The sequence below is a fragment of the Anas acuta genome, chromosome 22, assembly GCF_963932015.1.
Source record: "Anas acuta chromosome 22, bAnaAcu1.1, whole genome shotgun sequence".
Lineage (NCBI taxonomy): Eukaryota > Metazoa > Chordata > Aves > Anseriformes > Anatidae > Anas > Anas acuta.
This window is the reverse complement of record NC_089000.1, coordinates 1,588,981-1,609,407: the sequence shown is the minus strand read 5'-3', so window position 1 is coordinate 1,609,407 and position 20,427 is coordinate 1,588,981. Positions and strand designations below refer to the sequence as shown.

The following is a 20,427-nucleotide window of genomic DNA, read 5'->3' as shown; positions in this document are numbered from 1 at the left end:
AAGGTGATAATTCCTCGCCAACACCTGCATTTGCTGCCTCCCCCACTTGTCATCTCCTTTTAACCGCAGCCGATAACTTGTCACAGGCTCCTGACGGCGTTTCAGCCCTGCGCTGGGCAATGTGGCCAGCAGCTGTGTATGGGAAAGGGCTCATCTTTCTGCTCCAGCCAGGGAGGACCCGGCCATAACCTCCCCACTAAGGCTCTGGCACCACTTCAGACCCTGCCTCCTGCCCTGGGTGGGTGAAGCCAGCTGCGACGCTTTCTCACAGCCTGGGAAAATAGCTCAGGGCTTGGCTTTTCCCTGAGAGCCCTGAAATTCGAGTGGCCAGCGCTGCTGCTGCCCTTCCCCATCCCTCTCCCCTTCTCTTTACCTCCTCTTTTCTCACCCGAAACTACACAGCTCTTGTTTTGAAATTAAGCGTTCTTCCTCACTCATTAGGGGCTGGATCCAGCATCCCATACCTTATGAGGGGTCTCAGTGCTGTACACATCCCTCACCTGCCTTTCCCCCAAATATTAACCTATTCCTTCACCACCCCGTTATTTTTTGAGACCGCAATTCCAACCATTCCAAGATGTTCCTTAAAATCCCGCTCTCCTTTTCCACGTGGCTGTGACTGCCACAGGGCAAATGTTCCTCAGGATCCTCCTCAGCAGCCCCCAGGCAAAGAGCCCACATCCACGAACCTCTGAGACCCCCCAATTGATTAAGCCCATCAACGCCTTGCATTTTGCTGTTCTCCCATGATGGATGAAATTGCTCCTTATCCCTGGTCTCTAGACGAGGAAATGAGGTGCAAAGAGATTTCACAGCTTCCCAGTACCACAGAGCATGGCCTGGGGTTTGCTGAACAGGAACCTTCCACAACCCAGGACCACTGTTTCAGTGAGCGTGTGCCTGTTTTACCACCTAGAACCCCCAAAACACATCACGGATGATGATTTCTGTGGTTGCAGCATGAGTTTGTGGTGCTCAGACGAGTGCAAAGCCACCTTCTGTTTTTCAGCAGGGAGCCAAGGGACAAGCAGGGCTGCTGTTTTCGAGCTGGCTCCTACAGCTTTGTGCATTTGTACTTCTGCAAAATGCTGATGGCTCACAGTGGTAGTGTGCTTCCCACCCATTCTGCACAACAGAAAGCTGCAGCACGAGGTGTCTTAGTGTGGAGACAGCATAAATCCCTGCCCAGGGTAAAGTAGCATCAAGAAAAGGGCATGCCACCAGTGCGGGTGGTTGGACAGGGGATACACCTCCAGTGGTTTGTGTGGGAAGGAAATATTTGTCTTAACAACAAGTTTTACTATTAATGCACATCGGCTTCCTCTGCTTTTCTCCTTGTTTGTTCTGCGGGAGGACAGGGCTGGCTGAATCCCTCCAGGTCCCCCCTGGTCCCTAGCAGAGGCTGCTGGCAGCAGCTTTGGGTGCGCATCTTGGCTGCCTCCTACAGATGATTTGGGTCAGCAATTTGTCACAACTCCCCCACTCATCGTGTTTCAATGATGGGAAAGATGCACAGATGTGAAAGCTCAGTCCTGTGGCGCTGATTCGAGGTCAGATTGACAACCATACGGAGCGTGATTTTTGATGCAGGTTCAGCCACAGCTGAGAGCCATTAGCCCAGTGCTGCGACCCATCACGATCAATAAATTTGGTGGTGGGGACAGAAACGGGCAGGAAAATTCCCAGACCGGGAAATCCAACCTTTGAGACAAAGCCTGAGCTCAGAGATCCCAGTGCTAGCCTCCGTCCCCATTTGCCAACCATCACTCAAACCAAAACCACTTGAAGTTTGGCCAAAACCTCATGCGCAAGAGGCCCACAGATGCTGCAGCAAAGCTGGTTTCAGCTCTGCCTCCTCCTCGGTGCAGTTAGATGAGTTGTGAGGGTTTGGGGAAGATGAGCTCTGGTGTCCTTTCCCCCAAAGTGCCTCTCACCTCTGGCAGCACTCAGGGCTGATTTCCCCTTCTCCAGGCTGCTGTTGTAATCAGAGGCAGCTTTCAGCAGCTGTGTTGTGCTGCAGGGACTGGTGCTGTGATGCTCTCACCAGCTCCCTCATCTGCCCCAGCACAAATTTATTTATTAACCTCTTGCACGCGTTCCCTGTTCTCTCCCCTTGCCTTGTCCATTTGTCTGTCTGATGCTGGGGATGGCCCCAGGGGTAGGATGAGCAGAAAAGTAAAGCCCACGAGCAGCTCATGCCGTGTCTGCTCCACTTCTCCCATTGCCCTGCCACTGGGTGGGAGGGATGTTCTGCCCAGTGGGAACCTCAGTGAGGGTCACATCCCTTCCCCTTGCAGACAGCCAGAGCCCAGGTTAGAAAAGAGCAATTGCTGATCTGTGGGCAGAGCTCAGGCTGTGCTTGTGGCTTGCAGGGTCAGAGCAAACGTTCTGTTCCCAGAACAGCTTTGGGCTGGGAGAACCTCGGATGGGGTGGGGGACATTTCTTGCTGACACCACACAGGATGGTGGGCAGAAAGAGCCTGGTCAGCTGTGGCTTTCTCCCACTGAGTCTTGGTTGCCCGCATTTGGGAATGACTGGTTGCCCAGTTTGGAGCCAGTTTGGGAACGAGCTCCCCGACACAGAGAAGAGAGGATGCAGCTCCCATGGGGACAGCACGACCTTTGGGCAAGTTTACTCCTAACTGAGAGACCTTGGGGACCCCTATCCTACTTTATTTCCACAAACTTCATTTCAGGAAGGCTCCCAGAGCTGAAGGAAGTCACAAACCAGGCCATCTAAGACGGAATGTGATGCAGCAGGAACGCGACAAGCAAAAACAGAACAGCACAGCTGGAGTCCTGCAAATTAATCAGAGAGGGGGGCCAGCAAAATGGGCAAGCAAGAACTGCATCTCTAACCTTGATTAAATTAGAAGGCTCTCCAACTAACACAAGCACCCCTCAGTAAGCAAGGACGTGGGGGCCGACAAAGTGGATGGGAAGCAAGCTGACAAGTGATGGGGGTGCTGGCAGGGAGGTAGGGTGGCTGCAAAAGTTTAGAAAGGAGAAAAATGGGAGCATAGAGACACGTGAGTGTCAGCAACAACCTGAGCTTGACTGAGATGTTGATTTGAACTCAGCAGCTGGGGTTGAACAAGAGGGAACCACGTTTTGCTGCTCCCTCCCTGCTGTCTCCACCAGCAGTCCCCTTCTCCCCAGGCTCCTTAAGCCCTCCTGGCAAATGTTCCCAGCCAAGTTCCCAGCCATCATTTCACTTTACCGTACCATGCAGAGGTGCTCAGCACCTCACTAAAGCGATGAAACCCCTCACTCTTTTTCCTCACCCCTCCCTCCTTGCTCCCTCATTAAGCTGTGTGTCTCATTTAATTCATTTGGATGAAAACGATGGGGCCAGCTCTGGGGTAGTGATCTGGCTGAAGGAGCTGGGGATGCATCAGTGTAAAGGCATGCAAGAACAGAACCCAAAGTCTCTTCTCCTTCCATCTGGGGAGCCTTTACCCCCCACACCCAGATGTGAGAAAAAACATGAAGTTGCTGGGACTTTTGTCTCTCCTTTGCAAAGACAAGGCCACCAAGGCCCTCCATCCACTCATGTCCATCCCTCTGCCTCCCCTCCCTTCTTGCTTCTGCATCCTCTGCATTTTTCTGCTGGCTACTTAAAAACAGTTGTATCTTTCTCTTTTCTTTCTTTCTTTCTTTCTTTCTTTCTTTCTTTCTTTCTTTCTTTCTTTCTTTCTTTCTTTCTTTCTTTCTTTCTTTCTTTCTTTCTTTCTTTCTTTCTTTCTTTCTTTCTTTCTTTCTTTCTTTCTTTCTTTCTTTCTTTCTTTCTTTCTTTCTTTCTTTCTTTCTTTCTTTCTTCAGTGCATGGCAAACCAGGAGGCAGAGCAAGTTTTTTCACACCCCTCCCCACCTCCGCTATGCCAGCGAATTTCCAATTTTCAGCTAATATCAAGGTCATGACAGAAAGCGCAGAGGCCCTGGTAGGACATAATGGCAGAAGAATTGTAAATGTTGCTTTTAGTGAATGCAGAATGAGGAAGGGCCAAGGAGGGGAAATTTTCCATTCAGTGCCGGCCTCTGAAAAGCGAATACATTTTCTCCTCCAGTGTGTCGCATTAGATTTCCAGAGGTGCTCGGCACCAGGTACATGTCATTAGTAACAGTTTGCGTGGTAATGAATCCTTTTATTTCTCTTCCACACAGCTCATGAATACATAAAGAGGCTGGTTTTAGTCGCATCTGGTTCAGCTGCAGGAGCCTCACATAACTTAATTTCTCAGCCTCTTCTGTACGGTGGAAAACGCAGCTGGGGCCAGCCTTAAAGGCACAGGGTTTTCAATAAATGGAGTAAATTTTGGTCTCAGAGGTGAGGATTTTCTTGGGGGTGGCTTTGGGCTTGCTGGTGGTTGCCCTAGGGATGGGGCTCCCTTTGTTTAACATGGACAAGGAGGTGTGCTCAAGCTGGACCATGAGTTTGAGTGTTTGGGGCAACATCAGGGAGATCTTTCAGGAACAGGCAATGGACCAGAGCAGCCTGTTGTGTGCCTCACAGGGAACGGCATCCTCCTGGGGCTCATTTTTCTTCACGTCATCTCTCCAGAACCAGCGATGCAGATGCAGATGCTCTTTCCTGCCAGCACAGTGCCAGCATGATAGCTGTGCTTTCTCCTTCTGAAGTTTTATCTTTCTTAATTACAATTAATTGCTCTGTAATTTTAATAATAATAATAATAAAAACTCTCATGCATTTGGCTCTCTGTGCCCACCTGCTGGCTCCCAAGCCCTCCTGCAGGAGGTGCTGAGCAGTAACAGCAAGAAGTGGCTGCGAGGGATGAAAACTTCCCTTATCCAACAGAGATGCCCATGAAGCACGACAGGAGAACAAATTAAGCCCAAACCTCATCAAGCACCATCTGAAACCAGACCTGCTCAATGCCTAGAACTCCCTCCCACTGCTGCTAGATGGCAACTGAAGCTCTAGAGCAAGGCTCCCTCTCTAATGACGTACAACCCGCAGTTTGGAGAGACTCTTGGAGATCAGATGCTGAGAAGATGTTAGACATGGATCCACAGGATGTGGATCTACAACGGGAGTGAGCTTAAGCCACCATGAGTTCAAGCTATTCACGGAAGGTGAAGGTTTCAGAAGAACATGGCTGTAGACAGCATTATGTAGCTCCCAAGGCAGACGTGGTCCTGTAGAGCAAATCCCAGTAGCTGGGGGGCTCTGTATGAATAATGAAGTGAAACCCATCATCTCCTGGGGTTGTTACAGCTCACGGGCTCTGCAGGGTGAGGCTGGGCCTCTGGCTGAGCTCGTTGTGCCTGAAATGGGAAGACAAGAACACAGCTGAGGCCCAGGACCTTCCTCCCGGGACAGCTTTCTGGATACCTGTGTCACTTGGTGGGTACCAGATCCAACACTGGGCTCTGAAAACACCTTGGGAGGATTTAAAACCGAGACTGCTGTGAAGAGGTCAGGCTGAGATGTAGGATGGGTGTGCAAAATCCAGGTGGGCGACGGCAGCCTTGAGTGACAGAGATGGACAACACCTGGAGCTGAATGCAAGCCTGCTTTTCCTAAATCCCAGCCACAGGGAGCAGCTGAACCTCTGTCAGCAGAGATGCACCTTGGCTCCTTTTGGATTAAAAGGCAAGTGACAATAGTTGTGTAAACTATTCTCATGCTTCTGAGCACAGGCTGGGGAGGTTTGCCTTCCTGAGCACTTTTCATTCCCCTGCTACGTGAGGGTGGGTACGCTCCCTCTGCAGGCACAGGGCTTGGCAAAGACGGAAATGTGGTTTTAGGGATGGTTCTCTAAAAGGAGAGAGGCGGGAAGGGAGGGTCTTTATCTCTGCAAATCTGGTCTGCTTGGGACCTCAAGCTGAGCCTGAATGCCACCAGGCCTCAGGGCTGCTGGGACCCTGGGCTTTGCCCAGCGGAGCCCTTGCAGGTGATGCCCTGGTGCAGCGGGAGCACCGCGTTTCACTGCTGGGCAGTACAACAAGTGGCTTCAGCTGCTGTACAAGCACTTGTCCTTACCAAATTAACAACGATTTCTCAGATGAAGTTATTGATTGCTTAAAAAAACAATGCTCAACACTTTTTTTTTCTTTTTTCTTTTTTTTTTTTTTTTTTTTTTTTGTTTTGTTTTTCTTTTTTTTTTCTTTTTTTCTTTTTTTTCTTTTTTTTCTTTTTTTTTTTTTTTTTTTTTCGCTTGTCTATCTTTTCCGAACTGAAATAAATGTTTGTTAGTAAATATAAAGTGTTGCTAGATTTTCTCAGAGAAGAGAGGAAATTTCAAAGAATATGTTAACAAAAAATGAAATTGTTTTTAAAGGGATAAGACATCATTTCCTGGCAATCCCTTTATCCTCTGCCAGGCTGCTCCTGCTGCAGGTAACTGGACTTTGAGACTTCTCAATAAACAGCCCCCAGATCTTCCTTATTTATGCACACTCAGAACACTGAATGCCATAATTACCTTGAGAACAGCTTTAAAGTCTTCCTAAATTTGGTGAAATACCCTGCTTGGAGGATTAAGGGTCTGTGTGGTCTCAGAGAGCACCAACACACGTTCTGCGATGTGAGCAGCCACAGGGATGCTTCCCTCCAAGGGCATTAACACCTCTGAAGTCTCCAACATTATTTTTTTTTATCATGAGCTCATCTGAATTTACCAATAGGTGTGGCTTTTTTCTTACCCTTCCTGACTTGTAGATGTGCTGAACGCAGATCACAGAGTGTGATTATCTTGTTAAGAAACCTTCCACTGTCATGTTTTTGTGGGTAAAGTCTTGGAAACGTGAACAAAGGTCAACTCACCTTTAAGCAACAAAGACTGGAGATACCACAGCCAGCTTCCCATTCCCTGTATGGCTGCTATAGGCAGGGACACAGTTTTGGAGAGACAGAGGGATAAAAATTGGTCCTACTACGGAGGCAGGACCACCTCTGTACTCAAGGTTTCTCAAGAATATTTTCCGCTGCACAACCACACACAAAAAGCCGCAAACATTTTAATTTAAAGAGCTGGTCGCGCCCACCATGAAGCCAAACATTATTTCCCCCACACCAAGCCTCCATGCAAATGGTTTTAAATTCAGCCAAATTTTAAATTCAGGCTGCACAACAAAGAAGGGAAGAGGAGAACTCCCGGCCTCATCCTGCCTGGGCAGTTTGCTGCCGATATCCACAACAGGTCAGACAAAATGTGTCTCCACCAGTTGTGTGCTGCGGCAAAGGCTGCACGAGGTAATTTCAAGGCACCGCTGATCTGTGCTAAACTGATGGGGTGGATTTTTGAGCACAGGATTGGCTTTTCACTCCTCCCTGGCCAATGTGCAGAACCATTGGGCTCACGGCAGTGACGGGTGCCTGTATGTCACGGGACGCAAAGTCATTTCTGAAGGACTCTGCTCCTTTTCTCTGCTCCAGACCAAAAAGTTTGTATTCTATATTCACCATCTGAAAATATTGAATTGTGTTCCAGATAAAAATTTAATCCCAGCACACACCCACCTGGTAAAATATTCCCGTGACCCATTTTATGAGGGGTTTAAAAAGGACCACTCCAGTGTAGGTCTACCAAAGCACCAAAGAACTTCACAAATTTTCAGTGTAAGAAGAGGCACAGTTCATTCTCCCAACCCACTAATGACCTTTAATTTAAATAAATTCTAAATAAGACTGCAGGTTAGGCAGCAAACTGGGCGTGCTGGAGGATGAAGGGATGGCAGTGTTTGCAGAAGTCATGGCCCCAGCCCCACTTTCCCTGGAACCCACCAGCAGAGCTTGGTTCAGGTGTGACAGGTTGCAAGAAGCTCCCAGCAAACTGCATCCCATGGGGGTTGGTTGCTTAGATCTCCACCAAAGCACCTCATCTTTAGGTTTTCAAGTGTGGCATTTTACCCCAAGTAACAGGCACCGCTTCTTTGCAGAGTGTGAGCTGGGCAGTGTCAGGACCCCTCTCACCCACCCTTCTCTCCCTTGCCAAACTTCCCTGCCGTCAGTAGGACCTGCATGGGCATGTGCATGGAGAATAATATCTCCAATTCACCTTGTATCTCTAGCTATCAAAAGAGAACATAATGGAAAAATAATTAAAAAATAAAAGAGAGGAATAAAAAAACATCATTTTAAGGGAGAAAGGGTGGGGGGGGGGGGGGGGGAGGCAGGAGATCTGCAGAGCCAGTAGATAACCAGCAGATGTGATTTTTGCAGATAAGCGTAGTAATTTAGATAAATCTGGAGGCTTTAGAGCCTTTCGCTTGCGTTCCTTTTCTTTCTGTCTGATTTTTTTTTCAATTTTATCTCATAAGTCAAGAGGAGGGGGAGTGAGGAGGAGGGGGGGGGGAAGCTTAATCTTTGGGTAGTTTTTCTTTTCTTTTTAATGTGTTTTTCCCCAGAAGGTGGGATAATGTGAGCTGCTCTCCCCCCACGCATATACACACACACGCACGCACATGCACACAGAAGCTGGGGCTATGTTTTTTAAAAGCGGCGGACAAAAATCAAAATATTTGAAAATGTATTTCATGGTAATTATGTCATATTTCATGGACTGATGCCACTACTGAAAGAGAGCCTGAATGCCTTAATTTGTATAGAAATTGTAATCATTTGTTCATTTCAAGGTGAAAATTGCATTTTTTAATTTAAATTGTATCCTGCATGATAGTCTATTATCTAGTAAAATTGTCTCCATGTCTGAATGCCTTATATGCAGCTGCAATGCTTGTTACAAATCCAGTTATATTCATAAAAGCTTTGTCGACGTCTCAGGAAATGTGAACAGTTTCTTGTGGGTTTCTTCTCTCTCTTTTTCTCTTTTTTCCACCTCTTCCCTCCCATTCTCATCCTCCCTCCCCTTCCCCCCTAACCCCCCCCCCCCTTTTTTTTTTTTCCCAGTTGAAACAAGCCCATATCTGCTATTAATAATAATTAGCCTGGGTATACACAAAAGACAATTCTGTGTAGAATAGGGTGAGGAACATGCAGAAAGATTCCCCCTTCTTTATTTATTTCTGAGAGAGCACCTCAAGGTTGTGTATTGCTGGGGAGTAGGGGGCAAGAGGCGAAAAAGGATGTGATAAACCAGCTCATGCTCCCCTGGGAATGGCAGGGCTGGGCCTGGGTGCAGCCCACCTCAGCACCCGGCACTCCTGGGAAAATGAGAGGAAAGTCAGCTTGGGTAGGAAATGATGGGAATACAGGCCCAGGAATGCATAGCATTAGGAGGACTTAGTGCTGCTCGCTGCAGGAATGCAGGATGAGCTTGCAGGCTAGTGTAAATCAGCAAAACCAGTTAAAATTCTGGGCTGGTTTGTGCCTGGTGAGACTGTGGCCCGCCCGGGACAGGATATTAATTATATTAATCCTTAAAAAAGAAAGAAATGGGCCTCACAAGGAAATCCTTTTTCAGTCATTTAATTCCCTTTCATACACCTCTCCCTGCTCAGAATACCCTGATTTTATGCAGGTCCACAGCCCATTATAATAAACTTCTCTACACCTATTCCGAAAAGAAATTGCTCATAAAATGCTGCAGAGCTAAAGGCTGCTGAGCTAGATTTGATGGCATGGTCACTGTCTGGCAGTAGCTCTAAGCACCAGGACAAGCAACAACAGCTCTAAACATGGGTTGTGCGTGGGGACTGACCCCCGAGCCGGGCAAACAGCCCTGCAGGAGCGGGGCTGACTGAAGTGCACAGATTCTCTGCACTTCCCCAAAAAATCAAGCCCATGATGCCAATTTTTGGAACTGAGCTGAAATCATGAGCAAGTTTTAAAGATCTCAGTGAGGTGCTTTAAAGAGTAGGGACTGATGTTAGGCAAGAGAGACAGGCAGCGAGGTGTGTGGGCACACCTTCCCTACGTGTGCGCAGGGATGGTCCTAACTTGGGCTGCATCTGCACACTTTTATGGTCCCTGGGTCATACTTCTGTGTGCATTTTCACCTTAAACGCAAAACAACAGGCAGAATACTATAAAAATGCCCCAAACTCTCACAGCACTCACACCCTGCACAGCTGGGCTTTCTGCCTCGCTTATCTCTAATCTTTACAACACTGCAGCTGAGATTTGGTGAGTGGTCAGCTGAGACACGAACAAGATTCAGACACTTAAAACAATGATCTCGTGTAAGTCACTTAACCTTTGTCTGTGTTTGTAAAACAGAATTTGAAACCATTACATTACAGCAATGCCGGGAAATGTAACGTGATGGAAAAGAGGAGAAGTTAAAGCTGGTTAAAACAACCTTTTCTGAAACATTTTGTTTGTCTAAAAAGGATGTTTTACAAATTATTTTTAATTATTCAGTTTTTAATACAGAGAAATTAAGAAAAAAAAATCAGTTTATTTAGTTTTAGCTTTAAAGAAAGTTTTAAATTCCAGGTTAGAAAGGCAAAAATATTTTGTTTCCTTTACATGATGTTCTTTTCTTTTCTTTTCTTTTCTTTTCTTTTCTTTTCTTTTCTTTTCTTTTCTTTTCTTTTCTTTTCTTTTCTTTTCTTTTCTTTTCTTTTCTTTTCTTTTCTTTTCTTTTCTTTTCTTTTCTTTTCTTTTCTTTTCCTGCATATTTTTTTAAATGAGGACTAAATGGAAAAGTGGAAGCAATCTCAATATTAAAAGTATTTTTATCTTTTCCTCTTATTTCTTCTTGGAAAAATATTTGTGAAAATGTGAAGATGATGTAAATACTTTTTTTTTTTTTTTTTTTTTTTTTTTTTTTGAGTAATTCAAAAGAGAAGTTCTAATTACCCTGCCAAGCCCTCCCACCCTCCAAAATCACTTAGCACTGACAGGTAGAGGTGCTGTGTGTTTGGGCTCACCTGGAGCCATGTCCTCCTGTGCCGTCCCCAGCTGCAGGGGGGTGACTGCAGCGGTCCAGGGGAATGTTTGTGCAGCACATACGTGCCCGGGTGTCCCAAGGTCTGACTCCACGCAGACATGACACGGTGACCCCTGGGCGCCTCGCACTTGCCCGTCCCCAGCCTGCTGGATGCAGTGCACTTGCAAAAGTTAACAGCTGGTGTCAAATTGACTTGAATTTGATTTATCACCGGCTTATCAGCAGATTAAAGTTGATGACAGCTTAGAGCCATAATTGACTGGTGATACTTGTAGCTGGAGCTCTATCGGCCTAGAGCAGCTCCCTCGTGGGCCAGCTTGCACCCTTGATGTCTTTCAGAGGGCAATAGATAGGCTCTGGCAAGGCCTGGGAAATATCCTGTGTTCCTCAGATAAGGTTTGAGTCGTTAGGAGAGAGGACAAGGAGCTCAGGGAACAGTTGAGGGCAGTGTTGAAACGTTTGCAACTGCAGGGCCGGCGGCAACAGCGCCTGGACGTGACCAGTGCTGGAGCAAAGCTGCTTCTGGGAGGGCTGGTGGGGAGGCACAAAGCTCTTACCTTCCAGTGGCAGCTCAGTGCAGATGTTAAAAAAGGGCTGTGGCTAGATATGATGTCGTTTTAGGGCTCCTAGGAAATGCCAGTCACCTGCTCTTCGCACTGCCCATACAAATCCCTGTGTGAACACCGTGCGGCCCGCTGAGCCCCTGCCAAAACGAGCCGGCTGCTGGGTGAACTGCAGCAGTGAGAGTGCATCTAGGGTGGAAAGGGTGTTCTGGTGTGGATAAAAGTAGCACACCTGGGATATAGTTCCCCTGGGATGCAGCTAAGAAGCTGGTGCTAGCATCCCTGCTCCGGCTGTTAAAATTTAGTATGGTTCTTTCCCAAAGGTGGCCTTGTCGTTTCTCATGTCATCACAAAAAAAAGAGCTTTTCTGACAGCACAGCACCTTTGCCATCATGCGTGAGCTTTTTCCCCATTCATGCCCCCAGAACTTGGCAGAGCCCACCACAGCCCCCAGCCCACTGCCCTGCTGCAAACCAAGCCCACCACAAAGCCACCTCCTGGTGTGGCTGCTGTGTCCCCTTACATGCTTGATGGGAAGGAAGGCAGTGGCCAGGGTTTGAAGCCCACCCAACCTGGAGGGAGCTTTGCTGTGTGCTAAGAACAGCTTTGGAGTCCCCTGGGAAGGCAGAGGACACCGCACAACTTCAGTGAAGATTTCTGCCCAAATCCAGGGCTCTGTGCTCAGTGTTTCCTCAAAGACAGCACCAAGGGGAGGATATTTTTAAGACAGGATCCCAGCAACTGACTCTGCAGCTAGCTGCATGTGGCGGTGTGCACGAGGTGAAGGATGGTGCTGCTGGCAGTGTTTGCAAACACAACGGCCCCTGTGCCTCCACTGATTCGTCTTGTGCTGCTGCAAGACTCCAGCCAGGCAGATTGCTGCCTCTTGCTCACAAGAGACAAATGCACGAGCAGCATCCCATCACACATTTAGTACGTTATCTAACACTGATCTCAGCTGGGCTGGGGAAGGCAGTCAGCTCCCACTGCCCCTTTGTGGATTGATCCCTCTGCTGAAAAGCAACCAGAAAAAAAAAAAAAAAAAAAAAAGTCAGCACCTAATTACCCTGGTTTCTGTGTGCACATATTGGTCCAGCACCACTTGGATGAGGATCAACTTATTTTACAGAGAGCCAAAACATCTTCAGATGGAAATTGCTTTTGAATTCAGTGCTTTGTTTAAAGGCGAAATGCTTTATTACCAATTGCTGAAGCCCCAAGCCATGTATTGCTCCATAGAGTTTCAAAATATTTTTCCGCTTGTTGATGCTGTGCTTTGCCCTCTAACGAAAGCCAGGTGCCTGCAGAGCTGGAGTTAATGTGGCAGCCTGGTCCCAACCCAGCCCACACTGCCTGCCTGCCTCTGCCCCTGCAATCAGTTGCTGAAAACGAATGCATAAAGAAATGGTTGTATTTAGAACAGGCCAGGTAATTGTCCTTCCCTTGTGAAAAGTCACAGTGAAATTAAATGTTTCATTTATTTGTGTAGTTTTTCTGCATTTTCATTAAGGAACAAAGCCCATAATTTTGCTTTTTTTTTTTTTTTAGCAAAAAGATCTGTAATTTGTGTGTGGGTAATTATTTGTGATTTACCACCTTTTCTCCTTGTTCCTGGCATGCTGCAGAATGAGTTAAGCAAACAAGCCACCTAAAGACACTTTTAATTTTTTTTTTTTTTTTTTTAATGTATAACAGTTATGCCTGAGTTACAGAGAGACACCTACAGGCAGCAGGTAGTTAAAGCAAATACCAGTTTCTCTTTCTACTATACTACTCCATATAGCTGAATAAATTATGGTGCGATTATATATATACACACGCACGCACGCAGGCACACACGCACACACACTCACACGCAGGCTTACACATGGAGCAAAATGGCTATGAGTCAAACACAGAAGCAACATATTCGCAGTTACTAGGAATAAGGAATGTCCTATAGTGCTATGTAGATATTCCCCAGGTGGGTATATGGAGGTGTTAGGGATGACGGGTTAGAAGCATTAAATACACAAAGTCTCTGAGCAACAGGAGCCAATCTGCTGAGCTACTGGACACAGTGAGGAAATGTCCATTCGGTGGTCTCAGGATGGTGTTGAGAGGTGAAGGAGGGGTGCGGGGAGGTACAAGAAACCCACTCGGCGGTTCTGCATTCCCCCAAGGCTGTCAGTTCTCATCTGCAGGCACGAAGAAATGTCGACCTGAGAGAACGGCTCTGGAGCGCATCACGTCGCTTGGTGGCTTCTTTGTGTGAGGTGCGTGACTGGTTTTGGATCCCTAGGCACCCTCGGAGTCACCAGTGGGTGAGTGTCTGCTCAGTCCCTGTTTGTTCTGCTTCGAGCGACCACGGCCGCACATTCTTCAGGGTCCCGCTGTCCATCGCTTGCTTGCCTGTTGTCGATTGCTGCTCTTCCATGCTCGGTTTTGTTTCGCCTTCACGGCACCTCCCTCTGTTCTGTCCCACCCTACCCCCTGAGTTTGTTTCTTTCAGCAGAACTGAGGTTGGCAATCCATAAAACAAAACAAAACAAAAAATACTTTGACTTTCATACATGAATGTACCTTAAAACAAAACAAAGAAACCAAAAAAATCCTCAAATCAAACCCATCCCACCCCAAAGATTCTGGAATGTATTTTGAAAACACACGATAGGCAAATTTCTACATTTTGCCCTTCCCACCCCCTTTTTTTTTTATTATTTTTTTTTTAACTAGCACGGTACTCACTGTGGTTTTAGTATAAAAAAATGTCAACTTTCTATAAACATACAGCACATGACCAAATTTCCAACTAATGTACAAAGTGCGACCACAAGGGAAAGGTCAGAGAATAGCTATTTGCACTAGCATGGGGCGTTTTTCATATTCCTCTAAGAACTCTATTTACAGCAGTGCCCGGGTGTTCGTGGACTTTCTGGTGAAGCTAAGTGGCAAGCAGGTTTCTGCAGTGCTCCCTCTTTTTAAGACATTTTACTTGCAGGGTCCTGTACTGGGCTCTGAGCTCTGAAGTCCTGCTCAGGAACACACTTGCTGCTAGGACTGGCTGTCCGCTCTTTGAGGATGCTTGGGAGGTGGGCTACGCGCATGGGTATGCACAACTGGAAAATAGGACAGTGGAGGGGAGAGGAGAGCTGACAGGTTTTTGCTAGTGGCAGTTGCAGACAAGCAATTCTCATAACAAACTGAAGCTTTCCTTCCAGTTTAGCAGGCAGCTAGGAATGCATTTGGTCAGAAATTTCAGTGTAAAGGACCAAGGATACAAGAAGGGATTACAAACATCCAGGGCAGGTACAGGGCCAGCAGTCACTGGCTGCAGGCTCTGCTTCTTGGTGGCAAGGAGACGCATGGGGCTGTAGACTTGAAGGTGCTCTGAGACCAGCGATGATCAGCATTTGGCCTCTTAAATATTATTTGTGGTAAACAAGAAAATCGTGTGATCTGTTGTTTTAGCAGTCAGCTCAGAATGACGCTGACACGCAGGAGCAAATTCAAACAGGTGTTTCAGGCATTAATCCCTAGGCTGGTGTCCACCACAGACACCCTTGCTCTCAATCCCCCAGTTCAGCTGTGACAGTCACAGAAGGTGATTGTTCTTGGGAATGACATTTAAGCCAGGATTGGATTTCAAAAGGGATTTCTCTCTCAGATCATCTCTAAAGCACTAAGAACATGGAACGGCATCTTTTGTTGCTTTCCAAGATCCCAAACTGGCACAAAGCAGGGAGATGCTCGAGGTAATGTGACTGGTCCCTTCATTTTGGCTCTTCAGTCACCTCAAGGAAATCAGTGCCTTACCTGTTCATCCAGCTGTAGCTGCAAGATACTAGCCTGAGAAAGGAAGCGAAGAATGCAAGCTACAAGTGCTCCAAAGCTTTGTGACCCAGGGGAAGTCTCTTGCAACTAGGGAAGATTTATGTGTGATACAGCCGGACGAGCAGAGGCTGACCCAGGGTCTCTGCAGGATAAATGACAGTAACGCAGCCTGCAGTTGTCACCCTCTCAGCTCCTGCACAGCCACATGCAGGTGAGTGCGAGGCAGAACGGCCAAGCTGGTGTATTAACACACTTCCAGGAATGTAGAGCAGGCTCTGTCACACCCATACAGCAGAGCTGATCAAAGCCACATGTGGATCTGATAGGATGCTGGGCAACATAAGAAACAAAACTCTGCTTTGGTCCCAACAGGTACTTGCCCACATGGCTCAAAAGAAAGCGCCTTGGTCGTTCATGATAAATGATGTTGGGGCAAGGCAGGGGACAGTTCCCCAGAAAAAATGTTGTTTCAGCTGCAAAAACAAGAGCAGATTATTTGGAAAGAATGGAAGAAACAGCAGTAACAGAACAGGGCATGGCAGAAGTGTCTCCTTTAACAACCAGGCCCTAGGAACATATGCTAGACCAGAACTCATCTGACCATGTGGTCCCGTTATCTCCAGTGGGCAGAAGCAGGTATTTGTTATCCTTTAGGATGTTTCCTAAGTAGACATATAAAATAGTAAGCAGACTGTAGATGACTCTGTGTACTGCCTGTTGCCATGGGACTTCACAAATCGGCCACTGGCTGGCACAGATTCTGTGGATCAAGATGGTTGTCTCAGGGGCAGCTTTCCTCATTGTCTCCAGGTCAAATTTCAGGGTGTTCTTGAAGCAAGCCCTCTGGATACAGGGAGATGAGGGAAAAAAAGCCTATATATATATTTGAGATCTGCTTAAAAATTGTCAAGGATCATTACCACATGCAGAAGGGAAACTAAAACCCCATGTGGTTCATGACTTAGCAATAACTTCTTATTGTGGGTTTCTTTTATCTGAGCAGTGTGATGAGCAGAATTGTGAGCTGATACAAAAGCAAGAGCACTGGCTTCTACAGAAAAATGGGGTGATAAATCCAGAAAACAAGATCTAGCTTAGAGAGGGAGAGTCTCCAGCACCAAAATGAAAAGCAGAGGGAAGGAGCTGAGAGATCACATTGTACAGAAGAGGATGCAAAATGAGAGGGATGAGGGAAGAGCAGGGAGGATGGACAAGGGCAAGCATTTCTCCTGGTAGCTGGAGGATACAAAATGCCATCGGTAAGGTAAACAGTACTTTCTTCTGCAGTACCAACAGGTGCAATGCTGTGGGCAGAGAGCGCGTTTTGTTCCTAGATGCTGTTAAAGACTCTTCAGGCCATCTCCCCTCTGACTCCACATCCATATCCATTCCCCAGGGACAGGCAGCTGCAGGACAGCACCTTCAGAAGAAGCAGCATTTTCTTTCAGGTGGCCCTTTCCTTGTAGAAGAACACAGTTTTGCACACTGACCCCTGCAAGCAGGCAGCTAACAAACAGCTTTGACTCTTCCCTCTCCTGGCTTTGCTCTCATGGCAAACTTCTCTCCCACTGAGTGAAAGAAGGGCCGTGACAGTCCTCATCCTTCTCGACTGGATGGGCAAAAGCTCCAACACACTCAGCTGTATCCAAAGTCCTTCCTCTGTGCATGCAAGGCCAGAGTTTGCTGTCACATCTGCAGCTGCTATCCGAAGCCCATGTCTTTTCAGTGATAATCAGGTCTAACTTGGTCCCTAAGAGGAAATGTAAATGTTGCTTGTGCCTGTGCCCATAATCTCCAGTCCTCATGCAGCAATTTACATTTACATTTTCCAAAGGTCCCAGGCTGGACAGACTTACATCCTGCCCCTGCTTAGCAGCAATCTGGCCTGCCTTGGCCCTGCTTTGGGAAGCTATCGGTGAGAATAGAAGGGTAGAGTGGGGTGGGGAAATCTGCTGTCTCTTTAATTTATGTTTATGATTTTTGTCTGTTTGTTTGTTTGTTTTTAAACAAGTCCGTATATTTGGTCCATAGGCCTTCTGTGGTCCCTATTATATCATCCTTAACGATCAGCTTGGTTATTCCTTCGTATACAACATTCACCAAATTTACACCAATGGAAAGAAAAGGAAACAAAATGAAACATTTCTTTTTTTTTTTTTTTTTTACAAAGAAAAAAAAAAGATCAGTTTGGCTTTGACTATGCCAGCTACCTAGATCAATGAAAAGTCCTTAAGTGTGGGCAAAATGCCATGGCCAGGTAGGTTAGAGGGAGGGCATGAACTCAGGATTAATAAATGTACCCAACCCATTGTCTCTGGCCACAGAAGTCAGGTCATTGAGGCCAGGCTTGCCTCTGAGTGCTCTGGGAGGAGCTGGATGCTTGGAGACCCCTCCCCATCGTTTCTGTCTCCTTCACAGCTCAATTTGGTGCGAGGTGGAAGGGAATTGGGAAGGAGTAGGGTCCGGGTACAGGCAGATCTCTGGAAGGCTGGTGGTGTTTTCTCCAGTGGTACCAAGTTGCTGGAGTGGGTTGTTGGCACAGTCGGACTCTTCAGTAAGCTTGGCCTGTCTCTACTGGTAGGAGACCCAGAACAGCTGAATGTTCTCCCAGCTTCATCCTACGCTGTGTAGACAGGCTCACGTTCTTGGCCAAATAATCAACAGCAGCTGAAGTGGGGGAGGGAGGGGAAGGAGGGCGAGAAAACAGCACAACATGAGGATTAGCTTTTTGTGGAAATGAAGCATTTGACATCAAAGGATGTGTAACCAATAGACCTTGCAGACTGACTCTTAGAAGAGAGGCCTAATTCAGTGGTTGTCCCAGGCACAAGGGCCCTGTTATACTCCTAGGAAAGAGTGAAAACAGTCCTGCTAGAAAAAAAAGACAGGGTTAAGCACTGCTGCGGAGTGCAGTGTGATGCTGCAGTCCCTCAAATCTCTCCATGGACCTACCGAAAAGAGCTGAAATTCTACTTCTACTACGGAAAATGATGTTTCCAGAGGAGCTGCCTGAAGATGGGCCTGATCAGAAAGCCAGCAGGATCAGACCTCCAACTTCACCTCCCTGTGCCACCTGCAAATCCAAGCCCTGCGTGCAATGGTGCCAGTGTAAATGGCTGCAAAGATTTCATTGGGACCTCCCCAGTCTGGATGGGGCTTGAATCTGACTCACCCACTGCATGCTGACTCATCTCCATGAGCTCTGCCGCCTGCCTTCACCCTTCCTTCCTGCAGGAAACTGCTTTGTCTTGGTGAGAAATGCAGCCACAGCTCCTGAGGCAGTGCGTGAATCCACGTCCCAGCTCGCCTGCCTGCCCCGTGGTCTGAGGGGGATGAGGAGCAGGGCAGGATGGTGACATTGCTCATTAGCTGAGCTTCAGTCAAAGTCTCTCCCTTTCACTAGCTTTAATGTCTCAAATTAGATTAATAAGGAGCTGGCAGGAGATGTACAATCAGTGCCAATGAGTAAACAAATTTCAGCCATCAACGTCTTGTCAGATGCCTGCCCCAGAGGAGGTCCCTTCTAGACACAAATTCTTATTAGAGTTGTCATATCTATTAGAATTCCTTTCACGCTTCTGCGTTCCAGCACCGGCATCATTAACACAGCTCCGGCCTTTGGGAACCACAAGGACCACATTAATCTGGCATCTCTGCTCCTCACCGGCTGGGAGAGCACAGGCTGGCATGCTGGAAGCAAGCAGGCTCATCTCAGGGTAGATTATATGGAAGCACCGCTTCTACTGGTAGCAGGGTCCTTTCAGATCTGAGTTGGGCACTTGGGGATGGCATGCTGGCTGGTGCTCCCCATGGACTGGGATCCTGGAGTAGCTTGTCTCAAGCACTGGTCTCTATCAAGTTGTGTGATGGTGTCTCCAGCTTCAGGGAGATTCCTAGGATTAGAGTCTGGGAAAGACCCTATGCTGTGGCTCTTGTCCAGACCTTATCAGTTTAGTCCCCTGATATTTCAGGTCATGACATTAAATAATGACTTTGAGAAGCTGTATGTAAAGAGGGAATTCACTCCTCAGGCATGTGTGTGTGGTTGTGCCTCTTTTCTTGCTGGTGCCTGTGCTCTGGGTGAATTTGAATGCATACTTGGGAAAAGAGGGAGAGCAAGGTGAATGGTTGGAGCTGTTCATACTGCTCTTGGCTGTACCCAGCAAAATGGAAATTTGATGGCAACCCTATCCTCCTGAAAAAAAAAAAAAAGAAAAAAAAAAAAAAGGAAAAAAAAGAAAATAAAAAATACCACCCACTTTCAACTCTCAATACTGCTTTTTGTTCCTAAATTCCTGTGGGAAGAGTTAAAAGGCACCAGGGCATCCCACACCAGAAGTCAAAGTTATGTTTTGTTGGTTTAATACAGGGGAAGCCAAAAAGGGTTTTGATTTTTTTTTTTTTTTTTTTTTTTTTTTTTTTTGCCACATCACAGAATGAAGAAATACATAGTTTGAACTTAGCATCAATAAATAATGCCTTTATGGAGGTCATCTCACACTGATCACCATTCAAAGAGAAGCAGTGAAGAATTAAACCTGGAAGGAGTTAGAAGTATCTGCTAAATTCAAGATGCACTGAGAAAGACAAGAAAAAAATTTCTTACATGAAGGTCAACTTCATGTAAGTGCCTGCTCTAGCAGGACTAATTAGCAATGAAAACTGTTTCCTCAAATAGAGGTTATTAGAAATGGAGCTCATTATAGGAAATGTTTGTAGTGAAGCAGACATATATTGCCTGAATTTACCTGTACCTATAAATACCTGTACATATACACGCACACATGGAGAATTTGCTGCTTAACATAGATCCCATGTTAGAACAGCTCCAGTTGCTTTGTGCTGCAGCTGCCGTGCAAATTCTCAGCAGCTTTATGTGTAAAACTTGCAGTCATGCTGGGTGTGACTCCAGTTCCCTGCACTGCAGAGCAGCAGCATTTTAGACAGTGCGTGGTGGTTTCTCACCTACCTTCCTCGCTCGAGCATGAAGCCTTTGTGACTAGCTACCTAGAGGTCTGTGGGCATGGGACACATCTGGACTAATTCTGTTGACCACGCAAGGTTTGCTGTGAGTAGCCTGGGATTTTTAGCTCCTGTGATTACTAACAGGAAAATACTGCTCCAAACCAAGCCCAGTAGGCTCTTTACTGGGCTTCTAAATTGAAAAGAGGGAGCTGTGTGACAGAAAGCAGGAAAGGGAGGCAAACAGAACAACTTAAATAGGGCTGGGTGAG

At 46.8% G+C, this 20,427-nt stretch overlaps 1 protein-coding gene across 8 annotated transcripts in view; it reads right to left on the bottom strand.

Annotated features, from left to right (window-relative positions):
- Nucleotides 1-10,797: 10,797 nt before the first annotated feature.
- PAX7 (paired box 7) overlaps nucleotides 10,798-20,427 on the bottom strand; it is a 106,218-nt gene continuing 96,588 nt past the window's right edge. For all 8 annotated transcript variants that reach the window (XM_068658453.1, XM_068658452.1, XM_068658457.1 and 5 more), the window contains one exon: nucleotides 10,798-17,860. In XM_068658453.1, the coding sequence (XP_068514554.1) occupies nucleotides 17,745-17,860 (116 nt within the window). In that variant the 3' untranslated portion in view covers nucleotides 10,798-17,744. The remainder of the gene's footprint in view (nucleotides 17,861-20,427) is intronic.